General features: G+C 37.2%; 1 protein-coding gene across 9 annotated transcripts in view; it reads right to left on the reverse strand.

Moving 5' to 3' along the window:
* LOC106153861 (RNA-binding protein Musashi homolog 2) overlaps positions 1 to 20,753 on the reverse strand; it is a 31,271-nt gene that overhangs the window by 4,597 nt on the left and 5,921 nt on the right. For 2 of the 9 annotated variants that reach the window (XM_087000236.1, XM_087000237.1), the window contains exons 7-13: positions 17,065 to 17,113; positions 8,964 to 9,046; positions 6,821 to 6,878; positions 5,599 to 5,667; positions 4,694 to 4,783; positions 1,679 to 1,951; positions 1,044 to 1,222 (exon numbers count right to left, since the gene is read on the reverse strand). In XM_087000236.1, coding sequence (XP_086856362.1) covers positions 1,044 to 1,222; positions 1,679 to 1,951; positions 4,694 to 4,783; positions 5,599 to 5,667; positions 6,821 to 6,878; positions 8,964 to 9,046; positions 17,065 to 17,113 — 801 coding nt within the window. Of the gene's footprint in view, positions 1 to 1,034; positions 1,223 to 1,678; positions 1,952 to 3,614; positions 3,693 to 4,693; positions 4,784 to 5,598; positions 5,668 to 6,820; positions 6,879 to 8,963; positions 9,047 to 17,064; positions 17,114 to 20,753 lie in introns of all 9 variants that reach the window. The other 7 variants (XM_087000233.1, XM_087000235.1, XM_087000239.1 and 4 more) reach the window with 6 other exon arrangements.

Raw genomic sequence — 20,753 nt, forward strand, 5'->3', positions numbered from 1 at the left:
TATCTCGGAATATAAAATACTGATCAGTAAAGCCCAGATTAATGGAGGATCACTGCAGTTAATGATGATTACTTGCAACAAACTTCCCAACCATTACAATATCCAATAATAAACCTTCCTTTGATTAAGACCATCGTCAACATGCAACATACCCCTTACACTGATTGAATATTATCAACATGCATAATTTATCGTTTAATAACTCCCCATGTGTATATAACAAGTTTGCTTGGCAATAATTATACAATTATGGCAGCCATGGCATTTAGACCATGGAAGGAGAGGCCTCAAGCTCAACTGGGAGAGGATGGAGTGTTGTTTTACATGACACAAGTTAATTAAACAAAAGTACTGTCATCTCTCAATGCCATAAATTATGGAGCAGTAAAACATGGGTTTTTTTGAAAAGGGCCTTATCAAAAGGGAATTAAAATCAATACTTCACTTGTACTTATGCAAAGTGTTTGACAATCAATTTTTCTAGTGCAAAACAATCAAGTAAGCAATTGGATATTTATATATATGCAAAAACTCCCAATTTCCCATCTTTTCCAAATAAATATTGCAAACATATTCAAACCTTGGGATAGACTTATTACTTAACGGTGCAAAAATTTGAAACCATAAGAAACCCCACTTCCCTGTTAGTGCTCCCAATACTGTCTTAAAAGAACATAAATAATAATAAGAAATGATGATACAAAAAGATTAGTATCTCACAACACTAATAAAAGTGGTTCAATATCTACATTTAAGGCAGGATAAATATGTTTCAAATGGTTTCAATTTTAAGCACATCAAAAAGAAGTTTCAATTGTCAAGTTTCCATTGTAACAAACATCTTGACCAATCAAGTCAGACCTATGGACCAAGCAAACTACTCAGCCAAAAGGTCTTATAGTACTGCTTTGCTTGCCATGGAATCTTGATAACAAAAAACTAGCTAATAACACAAGCATAAAACATCCAAGCACTATAAGTACATGAAAACATGTTCAAAGATCACCCAAAGAACACTGCCTTCTAGTACATACTCTGCTTACAGCAAGATTAGGTGCGAATCCTGTCGGCTGCGGGCTGGCTGCTGGTACGTAACTCAGACTGTCATTGGAGTTGTAGGTCATGTCGATAGGGCCGGGACTGTTGGCTGGAGGGAATCCGCGATTGTTAGCAGGTGAGGTAGGTGGTCCATATCCCTGTGGGAAGTTGTTCAGCATTGCTGCTAACCAAAGAAATACATGACAGTTGAATTATGTGTAACAAACAATTCATGTAAACTTAAAACATGTTCACGAAAACAATTTTTGTGACTGTGAATTTCTTTGTTGTTGTTGTTATTATTACTATTACTATTTAGTATGCTTGCAGTAGCAATGAATTTCAGCTCTGAACACACCAGGAACATTTAACAGTTCAGTTAATCACCTGTACATGATACAACCAAACATGCTCAACTGTTAGTTAGTGGTGCCTGTGAGATTCTCGTCCAGATTAGTTTCAACTCCAAGCAAATTGCAAACAAATCCAAGCAACAAAAATACTAGTAGTATATGGTATGGTATAGTGTAATGTATATTATAGTGGCATATGTATATATATAGCCACAGATTTGAAATGTTGGTCATATATGTAAACATATATTTACACCCCTGATGTGAGAGCAGTTTGATCAGTGTACCTGTTTGTTTGAGCCCCATGGCACCATAGTAAGTACCTGCAGTGCGCTGTTGTGTAAAATGATCCCTGTGCATGGGAGAGCTAGTTATTGGCATGGGTGAGGGCTCACTGCGCTGTACAGCAGTGCCGGCCAACTGGTGACTGCCTGGGTTCGGACTGTATTCAGCATAGTAAGCAGCGGCTGCAGCCGCCGCGGCAGCCTGCCTGTCTGTTGCTGCTGTCGCTGCATTGACAGGAGCTGGGACAAATGTGTAACCAGGGAAGCCAGGAGAAGCTGGAAGGAAGGCAGCATGCTGGTCACCATGGCAATACAAAGCACCAAACTCCAAACTTGGTAAGGGCCCCTTACAACAAGGTCAAATGGGCCTTTCAGAACATGGCGTTTTTGCTTAATATTAATACCTTTTTTCTTAAATAAGATGTCGCCTAAGTGCCAACATTTCAAGGCTTCCCTGGGAGATCACTTGATCTTTATTCACACACTGCACACTGAAGGTACTTCCAGGAGTTTTTCTCCCCCACTCACCCACCCAACCCAACCCTAGGATTCCTCACAATTCAGTGAAAAATCTGGCTGTTATTAAATATCACACCAACAAAACTTTTAAAAAGACCTGATGAAGAATTTGGTTAAAAGAATAAAAACCACATGCAAGTAAATATCTACTCCAAATCAAGCACTAATTTCTACAAGCCAATTTGTAAAAGACGTGTGCGGTGCAGAATAGGAAGACCAAGTCATGCAACCATGACTAAGACTTGAAACATTGGTCAATAACCTTGTGCTCATTATTAACAAGCAGAGTTCAATCCTTTTGTTGCTTTATCTCAAGTATTTAAGGGTTAAAAGTGGGCTGAATGTTATACATTTACACCATCAATATATCATGCAAACATCTACATGGTAAAACAATGGTTCCAGATCATCTACCAATGACAACGTCGTCATTAATTCAAAAGCAGGTTCTTTTCTAAAAATGAAACAATTTGGACACGGACTCAAGTAAGCAGCTCATATGTCTATTGTTATAATACTAAAAGAATTTGGACACTGACTAAAGCAGGTGGAAGTCCCAATTTAGTACTCACAAAGACCTGGTGGTCTTCTCCCCCTGGGAAGCCATAGAATACAAGTACGCCCACAGGAACATTTAATAAATCAATCAATTTAAAAGAGAAAAGTTTGGAAGGTTACCAAATAAAGATAATATTCCTCATAAGAAGTAACAAGTATATTGTTTAACTAAACATTGTGTAATCCAACTCAGGAAACTGCACCCATTTCCAACATTAAGATTTTTAAACAAACAATTAAACAAACATATGGACAAACAAACAAACAGATATACATTCAAACAAAGTTAACTAAAAATTGAACCAACAATGAGACTGTGTCCATGCAGTGTCCCCTAATCCCCCTGTCCATGAGCACTGGTTATATTGGTTTGTTAATCAAGCACCTGTAGACTAGGAGGTCACTACACCAAACTAAGCATAGCAGTGAGGGAATCCACACAAGGCTCCGAACTAGCTTCCACACAACACAACACTTTCAAGTGAAGACAAGTAAGTTTGGAGTAATAATGATAATGATGATGGTAAAGAAATGGCACTGTACAAAAGAATTTGTTTTAATCAATGATGTAGAACAAAAATATGATTTTTTAAAAACATTTTTACATATGAAAGGCGGGCTAACATATAATAAACATCAACCACTGAGTACAGAGTGAGACTTTGTTAGTTATATATAAAGAGACACAGCAAGTCACCCAAAAGTGTGCGTTGTGCGGGTGCAGCAATCTTCAGTAGGCCATATCCTACACAATAATAATAACAGTATCAAAAAGTCCACTCAAAAAAACACAGCTATAACTGTGGAAGCTAGATAGGGAGTAAAATTACAACACTGGACCCAGCTTGAGCAAAGGTCTTACCAGTTGCTCCACCATAACCAATGTATCCGCCTCGACCGCGACCTCTGCCACGGCTTGCACCAAATGCGGCACCAATGCCTACAGCAGATAGAATGCTGCCTTTATTGTACTGGCCATCCTCAAGTTAATATACTTTAAGGCATGTACACAATGTGTATGCTGGTCACCATCAACTGCTATGCATAGTTCAGTAGTAGTAGTAGTAGGTATTCAAAGCAATTTCCATATTGATATGTAGGTAGAGGAAATGAAAGCATGATCAGAATAGAATTGATCTACGAATCTGGCACATGCTTTTATTTCACCGTGTAAGATTACTAAAGCCAACAAGAAAAGCAACTCAAACACCTCTTGCTTTAGAACCATAACAAAAATAATCATTTCCTATTTTTCAGATATTGCTTATTTTCACCACTTAGTCATTGTAAGTTTCATTTTGTGATAATAAAGTATGCTCCCACTGGTTGCTAAGAAACCAAGTCACACTACTGAAAAAAAAAAGTCTGAAGTGCTCAGGGAAACCTGCCACTTCTAATAACCTAAATACTCTATAGAGCAGAATAGAAATTTTTCATCCAGTAAGTTAATGCTGAGGCAGTTTTTCTTATCATTTGAACTTGAGCTCTGTACATTAGAGACCAGAATACTCTGAAATCAACAGTTCCCAGATGCACAGGGTGGTCCAAGTGTCCCAGACCAACTTCCATAAATGTACGATTAACATTTTCCAGAAACTTTGGACTGCCCCACAGTTCACCTATGGTCAAAAGATCAGCTAAGGAATAAAGTTACCCACACAACATATTATCCAGGGTTCAAAAGAAGGTGGCTTGTTTCAATTTCTGTTTTCTGGTTTAAAAAAATCTGATCAGCTGATTTGAAAGTACGTAAAAATAATATGCTAACTTCTTTGCTGCCCCAAGTGAGTTATTCAGTGTTCCTCTAGCTGGTCACTGTGATAACAAAGAGCTTATACCTGTCATGTACCACAAAATGAACTGTAATGTTTTCTTGATACACACAGAGACATGTGGGTTACATGTGTGGTGTACCAGGCTCGGCACCATGACAACGCTTACCTGCTGTTGGAAGAAAATAGCCTGGTCCATAGGCTGGGAGACCAGCACGTCCATATGCTGCTGCGTAGGTAGGGAACCCAGGGAAGTAACCTTGAAAATCAGGGTACAGAAATTCCATTAACTTTTTAAAAAGAGGTTAATAAACTATTAACTGTGACTCTGAATATGTATATATCACAATACAAAAATACTACTTTTTAATTGACATGGATGGTATAACAACACATGCATTATGTGTGAAAGCAAGGAGAGTTTGATATGGATTTTAACAATACTATTAAACATCTGTTGGGTTAATCAACAATATGTGGTTATAAACAGCAAAGTGACAGACAAGCAAAAAATATAGGCATATAAATACACAGTAGAAAAAGACAGTACATGCATGTTGATCAGAATAACAATGAAGATGTCATATTTCCTTCAGCTGCTCTTAACCTGGTGAATTATTAAATAACAGTCTTCGGGAAATATGTTATCTTTGTATAAATCACTGCAGTGAGCAACCCTGTGGCAAGGTGTCCCCGCATGCCTCTCCAGTGCTAGGTTACCAAAGCAAGGCACAGGCCAACAATATACACAGGTTATACATTTTATTGCATTTTTAATATTATACATGTGATAACTCTTCACATTTTCTCATTAAGCAAAAGATGTAATATTAACATTGAGATGGGTTGTTAAAAAGTTTGAATAGAATCCTCGTTTAGAAATATATTTCGAAAAAGGGATTGATACTGCTTTTGAAGTCCAAATGAGAGTTAATCACTTCAAAACAAACTTGATATAAAATTAATCCTTTAGATGTATTATGTGGGACGCTCTTGCCAATATGGGTATGCTTTTATCACCAGCTAGCTAGTAAATAATTACTTCCAACAAAAATGATGTGGAAAACTACATACTTGCAAGTGCTTCGGATGGATTCATAGGTAAGAGCTCAAGACCCGTTTTTTGCAGGTGCATTGCAATTTCTATAAAAAGAAAGAAATTTGTTTGAAGGCATTTTTTTATAACTTTGATCCTTGCAAGTCTCCACATTCTCCATGCAACAGGAATCCATTCTCCATCTGCTCAAATAGAGGCTGACATCTGCTCCAATTCCAAACAGAGGCTAACATCTGCTTAGTGACTGCATCAGCCTCTGACAGGGGTGTAGGGAGGGGATTTTTTTTTTTTTTGTTTTAAACACAAATCAATGATGTTAGAAATAAAATTCCATCTACTTTACTAACATGAATATACTTATGACTCAAAGCGAAAATGACTGGAAAATAACAAGGGTTTTTTTAATTGGTTATTATGAATCAACTCACAACTGAAACAGGACAAAATCTTCAAACATACTTCAGGCCTTGTAATGCAAAGAAATGACCATGAATAAGGCCCTTTTGAGGAACATCTGCAATCTTGGCTCTATGTTTTTCAGGAAAATTTTTCAATAACTTGATCTTTTTTTTTCTTTTTCCTTTTGGTTGAGGTAAGAAAGAAATAGGGCAATTCTTTGTCGAGTGAAAATAAGACTTATGCTCCAATAAATGCTTCTTTCAAAGTACCAATATTCCGTAGCCAATACAAACAGTCTACACACTACAGTACAGAGTAGAATTCTTGCAGATGCTTTCTAAGATTACAAAACAAATCCCGCTTTTAAATTTCTACCTGCTAAACTCATGGGTCTGTTAGGTTTACGTTAAATTTATAACTGCTACTTCTGCTTGCAGCAAACATCAAACCTTCAAACATAAGATACAATACATATGTCCTACTGCCCCTGTAGTGTTAGAATGAACTTTTCTATACATGTGAGGGGCCACAATGTTTCTAATCATTTAGTAGCACATCTGTTTTAGTCAATTAACTGGAACAAAGCAGAAGAAAAAGCCCACAGTTTATTAAACAAGAAAGTTAAGTGGCAACAACCACACACCGCCAGTAAATAAATACAACTGTATATATGTATATATATACCGATGCAATGGCCTGCAGTCAATACACACAAATGGGGCAAAGTTTGAAGGTGTGGTATTTGGTGCAATGGGCCACACAACAAAGCAAGAAATAATGAAAGGAGGCACGTCTATGTAAGCTTACGCTTACCGTAACCACCATGAACCAAACCCCTACCTCTGGTCAGATTTGTCGGGTTCATCACTTCTTTTGGCTGTGCTTTCTTGCATTCCACCTGAAAAGTAAACAATCTTTCACTTAATTTATTCACAAAACCTCAAACAGGAAACTGTAAAATAAGCAAGGTAAGATGAACACCTATCTTCCACATATCACCATGATGCAAAAATCATGTAGGCCGTCTGAAACACCTTCCATGCTTATAAACAACATTCTTGGGCATTTGTGGGGTATTTTTAGTGTTTACTCTCAACCCCTGCTGAAAAATTTTATATGATTAAGGATCTCTTTTGCAGAGATAAATATTTATGTTTCTGGTTATCAATTAGCCGTGACTTCACTATAGGTGGCAGCACGCTAGTCTCCAGTGGCATAAGTTGATAAGCCGAAGAGTTATCTTTTCATCATTTTTCACTGCCTCTCTGTCATTTACCAGGACATAAAGATGTTCAGAGTCTAGAATATTTTATCTTGGTTAGAAACAGGACGATTATAATGGCATGTTGCCTTACAGGCTGTTATTATCAAAGGAGTTGTCTGGTCTAACTTCAACCATGTGGAACAGTTCACATGTTGGATATGTTCTCAAGAAGTTTTAAGCTTTCTTCTGCCAACATGCCAACAAACAAGCCAAAAATGATCTGCAAAGCTGTCAATTAGGAAAGAGTTATTTTCAAATGTACCAATTATGCTTCACAGTCGTACAATTTTCTCCCTAAATCAATGATCAATACTAAGTAGCTTATGGCTACATATTGGTAACTGGCAACATAAAGTCTTTTAATTATGCTGACAAACTGGATAAAGCTGTGTGTATCTCACAACCAGTTTATTACAGTTTACGTAAGGGTCCAATTCATTGAGAACTTGGTAAGGTTTGCCAAATAATGTCTGACATTGTTAGTAACCATTGATTTTTATTCGTGAGAATGAACAGCATCAAGCGAGCCTGCAATAACACAATCAAATTCTGATAATGATGTTAGTGACATGGGTCCGCTTCTCAATCAAGAAACAATAGTCAATGAGAATACCATGTGTCTTTTCTATTCAAATAACTTCTGTGAACTAGAGGAAAAGTTTCACATGCTCCTCAATTCAAATAATGGCAAACTGTACTCAACTGTACATCTAGTTACCTTAATAAAACTATTTATGTACTTCTTACAAGCTGTAAATAAACTTTAAGAATACCCACTGAGTCACAATGGAACAATACATCTAGGCCAACAACTTCATGCAACGAAAGCTCATAAATTATGAACCTGACAGTTATGGCTCTATTTATTCTTTTACAATAGTTTGGTGCTTTAGGTTAAATACAAACACAATTAATGTCAAGAATTTAAGAACCTTGCGTATTACACCAATTTCCCTCCCATCAAACCCAGACCCCTAGCATGCTTCAGCCAGGGTGGAGGAGATTATAATTTCATATTCAGCTCATTTCTAATGGCCAATGTCAAAACCAATATTATTTTATGGATGCATGAACCTAATGAGGATTACTTATTTTGGGAAAATTAATGTCAATCTCACTTCATTAGCAGCAAGTCAGCATGATGAGTGCAAGCCAGCGCAATGCACAGCTGGTGTCTACCTGAACTTTTCACAAGACTTTACCAAACATGGCAGCACACGTCAAGACACATCTTAATGCTTACATTACTTGCTACCTACAGAGTAAATATTCCCACTTCCCCAATTCCAGCCCATCTAAAAGGGCACTGCACTGCTTGTTAGCAAAGTACCTTATTTTCTCTTGATTTACATTTCACTCTGATGTCTCTGTTAATTACCAATCTCAGACAGGGGGGAAGAGTTGAATTCACAGACGGCTCTCAGGGTCAGTAAGATGGTCAACTCGATTCCCATGGACAATCACATGCAGCATGCTATGCCAAAAAGATTTGACAGAGCCATCTTAATCTATTATCTAAATTCCAATATATTTCCCTGCTCTTCATGCAGTGTGCCCACGTGGCATGTTCCTCTCTAACAAGCCTTTGATTAATGGGGAGTTCTTATAAAGTGAGGAGGAATTACAGTACACAATGGTTCAATGAAAAAAAAAAGTAACATTCTCATTATTTCACCTACCTGCATTTCTAAGTTTTGTGGGCAGGAATTACATACGTACCATTTTGTTATTTATTTCGTGGAAGTGAATTTCACAGATCTTGTCCACAACATCTTCCATCTCAAACGTAACAAATGCAAAACCTGAAAAAGGGGAAAAAAAACATTTAAATATACCAACCATATAAAACAAATTATTATTGTAATAAATTCCATGCAATAAAAAAAAAGATATGAAAGAGCTAAAAATAATGGAAAAAGATGTTGATCAAACTATTACCTTGTCAAAATATTGTTTTGAAATCACTATAGTTTTATTTGGAAACCACATACCACAGCTGTTAGTAACCAACATGAATTAAGAAATTTAAGATGAGAAGAAAAAGTACTATAATTGTTATCTACCAGTTAAAACAATGCATGGCATGGCTTTCTTTCACAAAGATCAACAGGCAGACAAATGTGCTGTCAAGGAATGGGAGATCTTACTACATAAAAGCTGTCAGATTGCGTGCTTGCGGTTCAAAATACTTGTATAATTGACGCATGATATATGCTGCCCTTAATGACCTCTATTGCATCATGGAATAGAAATAATGATTTTCCAATTTCCATGCAGTTTACTGAAAATTACAGCTTCAACGACAAGAATATTAAGCAGGAGATCACCTGCAGATGGAAAACTTTATCGTTATTTACTTGAAGCAAATGACCTGTGTTAAAATAGTAGATGGCCTGCTCAATTTCAAATGGCAACGAACATACAAAAAATGCACTTTAAACCTAAATTCCAGCACCAACTAATGCCAACCAGACTGCTTGAGAGACTGTTGCCATAGGTACAGCAATTGTTTATGGCTTTGGAAAAACAAATACAGCATTTCAGACCAGCCCTGACGGAAAAAATCCCAGATACTGCTGACCCCATCAACTCTTAAATGCATGCACACTGCACTGCATTGCAAGATGGACATGTTAAAAGTAAATTTCATTTTGGTTTCTAGAAGGGAGATTTATTTTTGTTTAAATTGGATGTATTATGGCAAAACTATAAGTGAATATGACACCTGACATCTGGTTGGCAAATCAAAGTAATTTCTCTCCAGATAAAGTACCACAGAGCAGTATATTCAAGCCATATGGTTCCCCCTCTCCCTAAACATGGCTGCATATGTTTCAGTAACTAGAAACAAACAGACTGCAATGGTCAGCAGACGCGCAATGATGTACTAATAATGTCACTTGATGGCCTCAAGGTTTCAATTTCCTTTCATCTACTTCTGCATCATGCACAAATTTTCAAGGCAGATTGAAGCTGTTAAATCTCATGTAATAACTTCTACCAGACACTTTGAGAGTGTTCATTTCCATTTTTAATGCCAAATTCCCAACAAAAAAGGGCATTAACAGCGAAGATGGAGCATGTTATCTAAGAATTTTTTAACATGAAAATTTTTATCCTTTTCCCCACCCCCACACACTGCAATTTTTTAACATGAAAATTTTTATCCTTTTCCCCACCCCCACACACTGCATTGTCACGCTTGGCGTATCCCCCCTCCCTTAAAACAGAGGAGCTTCCACATACAGAAGACCACATTCCAGATAAAATGTGACTCTTATGAAGATGTAATCTAGCCTACTTGTAATCTCTTTCCCATCACAAAATGACTGGGTAGCTTCAGTAATAGTGTGGGCCTGTAATTATATTGTTGTCCCCTATACTTCTGTCATCCACTACTACTGTAGAGATAAAAACACCAGTAACAGGATACACAACACGCAACCCCTCTATTAACTTGGGTTCATGCTCAGCTACAGTAGTGCACAAGGCCTGGGACAAAAGCAAGTGGAAATATGTGTAAATACTTCCACCTAGACCAGGACAGAAAATGGAGGCTGAAAGTCATCCGACAGCCAAAGTTAATATAACTTTCAACTTTTACCTGTTAATGACACTAGAAAATTAAATTTTTGATGGAAAAGTAATCAAGCACATAATCTCATAGTATCAGTGGGACAGGCCATGATTTATTGCTCCTTTCTCACCTATCAGTCAGTGCCATCTAGAGACAAGATTTATGTGGACATCGCCTCACTCTACACAGAGATGGAATTAAGCAGATATTAGATGGGAATAATACCGATCATCTACATCAATTTCCATCGTTTCTAAACCAAAAAAAAAGTCAGGATTGGATTCTGCAAACCGCTTGCAATATGACAACTCTAATCCCATTAGGTAGCTTAATTGGAGTCGTATTTAATAACCACCTACTTCATTCAGTACCATTCTTAATGAGCACCCATATGGCAATTTAAACATGCAGGACATTGAAAAATGCTGCTTTAATAACAAAGCACATCTACTGAATAATACCCATACATCGTATCTGAAGAGAAATCAAACAAATGGTTTTATGACAGTCCCATGTCCATGTAATTTAGAACCTATATCTCACCAACAAGTCATGTATATCAAATCTAATAACTGTCGTACATCTTTGATATGATACTTAATTCATACCAATTCAGAACCATATCCACGCTGCTATCTATTCAAACAAAGTTTCATTTGACAGTTTCTGTCATATCATTTGGAATGCCCTTGTCGATTTACGCTTTCTCAAGCAACACAATATTGTTTCTCCTAATATAAAAAGAGAAATGCTGACTGACAGATGGATAGGCTTCTTGAGTAGGCAGAGTGTACAAGCCTGGATAAGTACTACTAGTAAAGGAGGGAGAAACACCTTTATTGCCAAAGGGAAAACCAATCAATACCGTGCAATTTTCCTTTAATTCATCAAGACCTGTTAGAGAAAAACAATGGACATGGATTGGTAACCCACAAACCAGGGTGCTATTTAAACCCCCAGTGGTTGATAGGAATATCTTATCTATAAATAAGAAGTTGCCTTTACCACGCTCAATTAACCATTAACATAATTAATGTGATTCATTTTCTTCAGTTCTGCACTCAGTATCAGTAACTCCTACTCATATAAACTGTCCACGAAGTAGAATGGAGTAAATCAGCACAAAAATACATACTGTCACAGTCCTGTCATTAATTTTTGTATAGATTCTCTGCTGGGTTATTTTGAATACCATTATTTGGACAAATGTTGGGGATCAATACCATTGTAAGGTACTTCCTCTCATGAACAACATGTTAAACACCAATGTCCTCAGCAAATAGCAACCTGGTTAGGTGCTTATGTCATAAGTCTATATCAAATACCCACTGGCTATCTCAGCTGGCCAAGATAACACACACCTTAATACTGGCCAATTTATCTATCTATCTCTATTTATACATATGCCTTTATAACTGTCCCTTCCTCATGGCATTTATATAAGGCAAGCTATGTTACTTCAGTCACGTTTAATTTCCTACCGCACAAAGGGGAGTTAGCACATCATTATTGGGAACAGGAGATTAAAACTACCATTATTTATCAAATTATATTTCCACCACAGGAGGACCACAGCAAACTGTGCAGTTAGTTCACTCGTGGTGTGCGTGCTAATCCCAGGCTTTAATATAGAGCCCCCTGCCAAAACATGAAGGAATATTAGGCAATATTCTTCTCCATTGTTTGGCTACCACAATTCTGTGTTAGATAACGGTGAACCACTTTTCAAACACAACACTATATGGCACCATACAACAATGGTAGAGCTGCGCCATGCTGGACCCACCCACAATGGCTGCTCATAAGCCAAATGTTTTTTTTGGCAGCATGAAATTTAATGTATGCAATCAGCTTTTCCTCCTATTTTGACTTTCAAATAAAAGAGAATGCTATGAATAGAATCTAGTTAAAATTTTGAAGTTGGTTTTTGTATAAAGTTCAAAGCGAAAGTCACGCCAGCATTGTGTGTCAGTTTCAAAAGGCATAAGAAAGTGAATGGCTCCTATAAGCTGAGACCCTGGGTTAGTGAAACATAATACATTTTATCCTTAAATTGCAAATTTAAAGTAGTCAGAATAAAGAGAAAACAAGATTTCAATGAAAACAGCACACAACTATGAAATGACCTTTACATTTCACACGCTTCATATTTCAATCGAAATTCTGGCTACATACACATAGATTGTCCAAGTCTATTTATTCAGAAAATGCCCTTGGTACATAAAACTGAGTCAAATTATACTCATGTTTTGTTAAAGCTTCTGACCTAGTATGTAACATGGGAAATAACTGGTTCTTTGTCCCCTTGGCCACAGGTATTTGAACACGCTGTGTACCTTATACACAACCAAATTCCTGCCTTCAATGACATCTTTTCTGTGCAGAATCACAGAATCCAAAACAAGCCTTTTCCAATGGTTTACTTTTCACGACTTCTAAACATTTCAGGAGTCAAGTAGTTAGTTTAGGATCAATAGTAATAATGCCAAATGAATATTTTCTTTGCTTTATATATTACTTCTGTCAGACAGAAGTAAACCACTTTTTGCTACTTTAATATGTCAGTCTGCTTTATTAAAAATTCTACCACCTAAAAAGTCTTCTTTAACAAACTACGTTTTTAAGTCTGCATTTCACAACTACCATTTTTTTCTGTCTGTTGTTAGGAAATGTTATTTATCAAAATACAAATCTTTCTCATTAAAATGTTATTATGTATCAGAGAACACATCTTTTTTGGTGTAAAGTGTCATATATCTGATGATGGATTCCCTTGGCTGAACTGTTATTTATATTATGTGCTCTAGGACGATAGACTGAATCTGAACTTTCTGGCAGAATTAGTTGACAACTTTCTGTCTTCAGCACAGTTCAAAAAGGACTTTCTGTCTTCAGTGCAGTTCATCTCTCTTCAGTACAGTTCAAAGGGAACTTTCTGTCTACACTACAGTGCAAAAAGGACTTTCTGTCTACAGTACAGTTTGAAATGTAAGAGAGATCTACCTGTTTTTCACCATCACTCAATTGTTCTCAACTGGGTCTTCAATCATTTCTGATTGATCAGCCATTGCAACGATTCTATTGCAAGGGTTGCCATTTGTTTCCTTAATTTGCACTGAAGAATTTGGCAAATCACTGCATCAGCCTTCATTGATCAATGAAACTAATGACCCAGAGTCCATTTAGTTCTCAATTGGGGCTACTAGTGAAGGGGCCTGCTGTTTGATTGAATTAAGAACCACTTTCTCATTTCCATCTCATCCACCAACACATTTTTCATCACTTTTGCTCATTGTCTGTGGGTTTGCTACTTCATCCTCCTCAAGCTGATCCAGTTAGCTTTAATTTGTGACAGGCTATTCAAATGACCTACCCTGGGAGCCTATACTAAATCCATGTGATATTCAGAATCTGCAGAGCAATCCTAAAATACCACCTTCCATAATGACCCTAGAGATGGGAATTGTCTGAAATGTGAGACTGATTCCTAACATGATAATTCATAGATTTTTTACAGTTCACCTTCAAAACTGCCAGAAAATTGCAAAGTTAATTTTCGACTGTCCTTCTCATAGGACATTTGATCAATGATTTGCAATAATTGAAGCTGCATCAACAGAACAAAAGCTACACATTTATTCATACAACCAATTTAATTATCTCATTTCCAATGCTGCAATTCCTACAGAGACCCCTTCAGACATGAACTTGGATTATATAAAGGATAAAGCACCAGAAACTGGGCAGGAATACTGCACTTCCATGCATAAGCAGGCTCTGTGTAGTTCACAAGCTGCATCACAGATATTTTTAAAATACGGCAATGGTTTGATTAAGTCTTTTTTCTTTATGACTACAATAGAAGCATGAAGAAAGATGAAATTAAATATTGGTGGGCTCTTACATCAGCACAAATGCCTCATTCAAAAATTACTGCTTTGACGTGGATATTTTTTTCTTACTAAGCTGAATCATCCACCAAATTTCTCAAAACAGACTGCCTAATTTAATTGAGCAGTTTTATGTTATGGCCTGCAGTCAAAGCACAGGCAGATGTTCATTCAAAAAGATCCAATTTCAGAGGAAGTTGTAGACGGGAGAGAGAGAGAACACCTTTGTCCCAGTCAGAGACCCCTGTGTTCACAGAAGGGAGGGAAAAAAATGCGGATTTTAATCAGAATAGCTCTACATTAAAACCCCCAAAGACCCCTTTTATACTGCTACTCAGCTGAAAGTCTATCAATGACTATCAAAGACGAACCTTATGAATCATTAATCTGGACAATAAGCTACGTTAGAATACCAGGTTAAACAGGTCAATTCAACTGACCTTGTCAACCTGCCATTGAAGGAATATACAAGACCTTTAAAGGAGTTATCATATAATATAGTTAAGGTCCTGCAAGGGTATGCTGATGACATTTCTCATGACTTAGCCAAGGCAAAGCCGTACGCAGCATGCTCTTTAAAAAGATTGGTGAAGGGAAGAGTTAACACATTCCAAGATTAATGTGAAACAATGCACAATTAATTCAGCTAGCTGACAGTAAGCAGGTGGACTGTGACTACCTCTCACTCTGCTACCTGGTTACATTGCTATCAACACCAGACCCATCCCTTCTTGGTGAGCAAATGAAATAGGATAATAATATTGAGACTTTAGAACTGTGGTCAGTAAATAGACACCGATGGGGAAAATTTGAATACAGTCAATAGTTGGATGAACTGCTGCCTAAGAGAGTTCAGTCTCAGAGCTTTTTTTTTTCAAAATAGTTTTTGTTCTTATCTATTTGATATTCATAGGGTGGTCATCCCTGATGATGAGAGGGTAAATAGGAATAGAATTTTATTCAGTTTGTGATTGATGCGTTCACTGATTAGAAGAGCTTCAAGGGAAAATAATCATGTGATATTATAGTCTAATTAATACAGTTTTTCCTTTGAGAATCTTCTATTCTGCCCCAGTGCCTCAGCAAGCCCTTGGAATTAATGCTATTAATTTGATATCAGATTTGGTTTCCAAAAGGTCAGCAACCTGGGATTGTTTTCTGGAAATAACAAAGGTACCTCCTTGCTGAGGCTCTCTCTATGATTGATGACTTTCCAATGCAACAGATTAGACTTTAAGTTACCTAGGGAGAAATAAGTTCTTTTAAGCTAGCCTGGTTGATCTGGAGACCAAAGCAAACAAATCTCATTAAAGTTTCTAAGTTTATGTGAGAGTCACACTAAATAAAAGACTTTATTTTAAGTGCACATGCAACAACAGGGGGGAACCATTTTCAAATAACTTCATATTAACAAAGCAGACATAAAAAAAAGAAAAAAATATTAACAGTGGTATAATTGGTTCCTACACTTAATAGAGATTAATCAAAAGCATTTCATTTATAATCCTCACTATCAGCCCCATTAAATGGTAAGAGCACCACAACCCTCTTGCTGAGATAATGGCTGGGACATTTCTCAGCACCAACAGCCTTCCCCAGAAGTGATAATAGTCAGGGGCATTTCTCAATTAGCCGTCTATGTGACATTAATATCTTTGATTTCCCTTGGTGAACATTACTGACAATAAATTCCTCAGCTGTGAATTTATACATTTCCATTAGAATTTCTATTATCCAACCAAGCTTCTCTTGTGTAGGAGTATTTCTACTTTTCTATCTGTATAGTACTGGTTTCGGAGCTAGCTCTCCACAAATCTGTGACTTATCAGTGTGGTGGGCATGCTGTGAAAAGCTCTCTATTGGAGAGTGAGTGGAAAAGCAAGAATGGTGTTATTCAACTCCTGGCCCAGGGCAACCTGTGTTTTTCTGGTTTGCTTGACAATGCCAATTCAATTAAAATCCTAAAAATCCCAGCTGAACAACTGGTAAAAGAGTCAGCCAGTGCCTTGTTTTGGCATTCCTACACACCCTCCAAGTCATCTTGCATAACAAAACTTGCTCGTTATATAAACAGTAGTCAAAATACAACTGACTACTGAGACCAAGTAGACAGCATAGCAAAACATTGCTGGCATCTTATGGATTTTGATTTAGCAAGCCATCCAGTCTACCAACAGCCCCCCTTTCCCACAACCTAAGAAAGATGATTATTTCCACCATTAAACTTAACACAACACAAACTACAAAACTGTATTCTTCCCATAGCTATTTATACCATAATTAAGAGGATTTCTGGAAACTTGCATCAAATTAAACACATGTCCTATAAATAATATCTGAGGATGTTACTTACCTCTATGTCTCTGTGTGTTCTTGTCAAACATCAGCTGGCACTCATCCACCTGCAAGTGAAAGGGAACACCAGGTTAAAACAGTGGTGACACGTTAAAACAGGACAAGACAATCCATGCTCAGAAGTGCTATGAATAGCATGACATTTACAGAGCCAAAACCCTTCCACCACACCGTATCTCTTTCCAATTATTCTTGTAAAACACACTTAACACTGAATATGATCCTTGTCGGTTTATGAATTCCAGCTTTTCAAGAGAGCAAAAACAAAACATGATAAGATCCAATACCAGCTTGTTCTTTAAAACAACTACTTTGAAAAGAAACTGATATGTTTGGTGCTTTTTATTTAACAAATAAGAAAAACAAAACAAAATGTGATACCCCCCAACACATCTTAATGTTTTTCCATTTAGCTGAGCCACTTTCAGTTATTTAATTCTGGGCGTTAACCTGGTAGCCAGCGTGATATCCGAACTACATTGCAAGAGAACATATGTTGCATCAGACTGGAAGCAGAGTTTTGAGTAATGTCAGATCTAGCCAGAAAATGTCACCCTGCTGTAAAACAGAGAGAGAATTTACAGGTTGGGAGCTGACATTTTCTATTAATAAAATCTTTGTCCTTCTGATGTTTAAAATTGAATTGGCAGTGGTGGTCTTTAAAAAATATTTTTAAAGAGTGTTTTAATAAGAGCATGGCCCATTGAGTTTCAAAAGACTGACGTTACAATAATTTTTGTGTTTTCTTGGCTGTTCAATTGCACCTTGTTTACACGAATAAAATCAACATCTTTGTATTGTTTGCAGCCTTTGACACTCATAAAATACACTTCTCTCTCTGATAGATTTGGGCATTCATTCGTAGCAGTGATCAATACCCATAATGGGTGCCCCTAATAACTGAACTGTACTCCCCATGTCAATGAGCAGTGTGTGTGCAGTAAAATATACAAATATTGAGAACATAACATTCAATAGCAGCAATTATATTATGCTGCTTGGTCTGAAATTAATGACAGCCAAGGGAACTATTTATAACCACAATGTTCAGTGTAGCAAAGACTTTTCTAGGAGAATTTGCAGAGCGATGGGCAGTTTTCATCATAAACAACTACTAACTTCCCGTAACTGCTCACAAAGGTCATCATAAAAAAACCTTAAATACAGACACAGTTAAAGAGAAATCTTTTGATCTGCAGTAGATATTTAACACTATCTAAAGTCAGCCTGTTACCAAGTGATATATTTACGTGCTGTTTTTTACAGACTGATTTCATCTTTGTACATATGACCCTGGGACAAAATTAAAGGAAGTATAAATCCATGCAGTCTTTTGATCTTTACAAATATAATGTCAAGATCTCCTTCAACTTCTTTATTGCCTGGTACTCTACTAAGAATTTTACCCAAAGGACAGTTAATCAGAGTGCACCAAAGCCAATCGAAATTTTTAAGTTTCTGAAAAGAGCCAAGAGGTTTGCGTGGGGTTTGGGTTTTATGCTGGAAATGAGGCAGGAATCTGCCTTAGACCCGGAGTTCCTTAATCCCGACTGCAACTTGGCAACCAACATCAGGATAAGGCACACACTTCAGATCCTCATAAACCATAGTGTGATATGCTGGAATTGATTTCCAATATCAAGCCATGTGAAGACATACATGGCACTGGGATAGCTCAATTAGGGTACAGTACCAGAATTCAGCCTCGTATTTCTAACAATCTAAGCAGGTTACAATAACAGGCCTGGAAATTCAAACTACAAAATCAATTCTATTCACATTCAATGTCCATCCATCTTGGTAAAGTTGATTTAAGGATACTGCCAAATATCTTAAGTAAGGAAAAAATGAAAGCCTTCTGGGATGTTAAGTACATCAAGTTTCATAAAGGTCAGCCGTGTGTAAATGTTGTTTCTTTGATAAGAACTGAATTTAAGGCTGTAATATTTTATTGGATCCTTCCCCATCAATAACACCCAGCTAAACACCATGCCAAACCAACAAAACACAGATGATAATTACCAACAAATATCACGACTTGTAATACTTCAACAAAAGGTCTAATCTCAAGGTGTGATATCGGAGAGAGAAAATATTCAGGTATTCTTTCATCCTGGATTGTAAGGATTGTGGGGCCGCTACCCAGATAAGCTTATTTGCCTAAGAGTCATGCCGACATGCATACCTAAAGTACAACTTTCTGGATTCAGAAAAGATCTCATTTTCTCTCTCAAAGTGAAACAGATTTCTGAGTGAGATCTACATCATCAAACCATAGAGCTGAACCTTTGCCAAAAAGCAAACCTTTAATTCTGTGAAACAGATGGCTGAAAAGTTTGGCAGGAAGTTTGAAAGCAGCATAAATCAAGGAGCTGGTTTGATGTGTACTGCTGTATATACAAACCTCTCCCATGATAGCAATTCCAAAAGTGCACACTACTGATCATTGCCTGCACTAAATGTGGCCCAATTCACGGCAATATACTAGCTGTAAATGGCAATGAATAATTCATCTCTGACCACACTAGATCTTGACAGGATGGATGTTAATCGGCTTGTTGTATTGACCTCTAATGGAGCCTGATGTGCGGTTTGGTTGTTTATAAAAGGAGAACTACACCCAGATTTTGATAAAAAGATGTGTTAAACAGTCTCTCCGACTGGATCTCACCCTTAGGTGTGGAATTATGTTTCCCTTTCAGTTCTCATTTACTGAAGCAGTGTAAAGTACCATTGCTCTCCATGGTAAATCAATTTACAGCACTAAACTGTTGGTGTTCAAAGAACATTACACCAAGATTTGTGCATCATTCATGGAAATATAAGCTTCACACCCCAAGCCGTAACCCAAAGAGCACAGGTCGAAAAATTCACCTGGTGCATGCTCTCCACACAGTTATCACAAAAAGAATTCAACATTTTTGATGCATTCAAAACTTGCTTCATTGAGAAAAAAAATCTCCTAGATAATTAATTGCCTGGGCCATGGTTTCACACTACTGCTGCCCCACGTCACACCCAGCTCTTCCTTTTCCCTCCCAGTGGTAAAAAGCTCACCCAGGCAGCAGTCAACCACAGGCCACCTCAGGTTAAAAATACAGATAAGCATAATTTGGATTTTCTACTACAATTCCTGTAAATAACCCACTGCTTCAATGCATCAAGGCAGACTAGTAATAAGACTTGACAGAAGAAAATTCAACTTCTACCATATGATAAGTTGGGATCTAAGAGCAATAACTAGTGAACCCACTGTAAGTTCAACTACATCACTGGTCAATTTGGCTCTCACTGATATCAGCACTAAACAAAATGCCAGGCGTGCTTTGGTATAATTTGACTTCAACCTGTGACATTTAGCCACTTTAGGTCGGAATTATGGTGGAAGAAGGAACATATGATGTACACATTTTGGAAGTAGTGGAACCTTGGCCAAGATTGCCAAATATTACTATCAAGCAGACTACTTAATCTGCCTGCAAGCATTCCAATGTCCTATGTCTAACAGGCTTGTAAGTGTTCATGGTGGATGCCTATCTGCTTAACAGCACTGTCAGGCTACACCACATTATCTTTGGCACTGGCATTTAAGCCCTTTTTCATGGACAATTGGCAAGGGCTACAAACTGAAAGCTCTTCTTACAACCATCTTCTCTTTAATTATGAGTGATGACAGTTGCTTACCAA

Source organism: Lingula anatina, chromosome 1 (genome assembly GCF_051362555.1).
Source record: "Lingula anatina isolate TDL-2025a chromosome 1, LinAna3.0, whole genome shotgun sequence".
Classification (NCBI taxonomy): Eukaryota; Metazoa; Brachiopoda; class Lingulata; order Lingulida; family Lingulidae; genus Lingula; species Lingula anatina.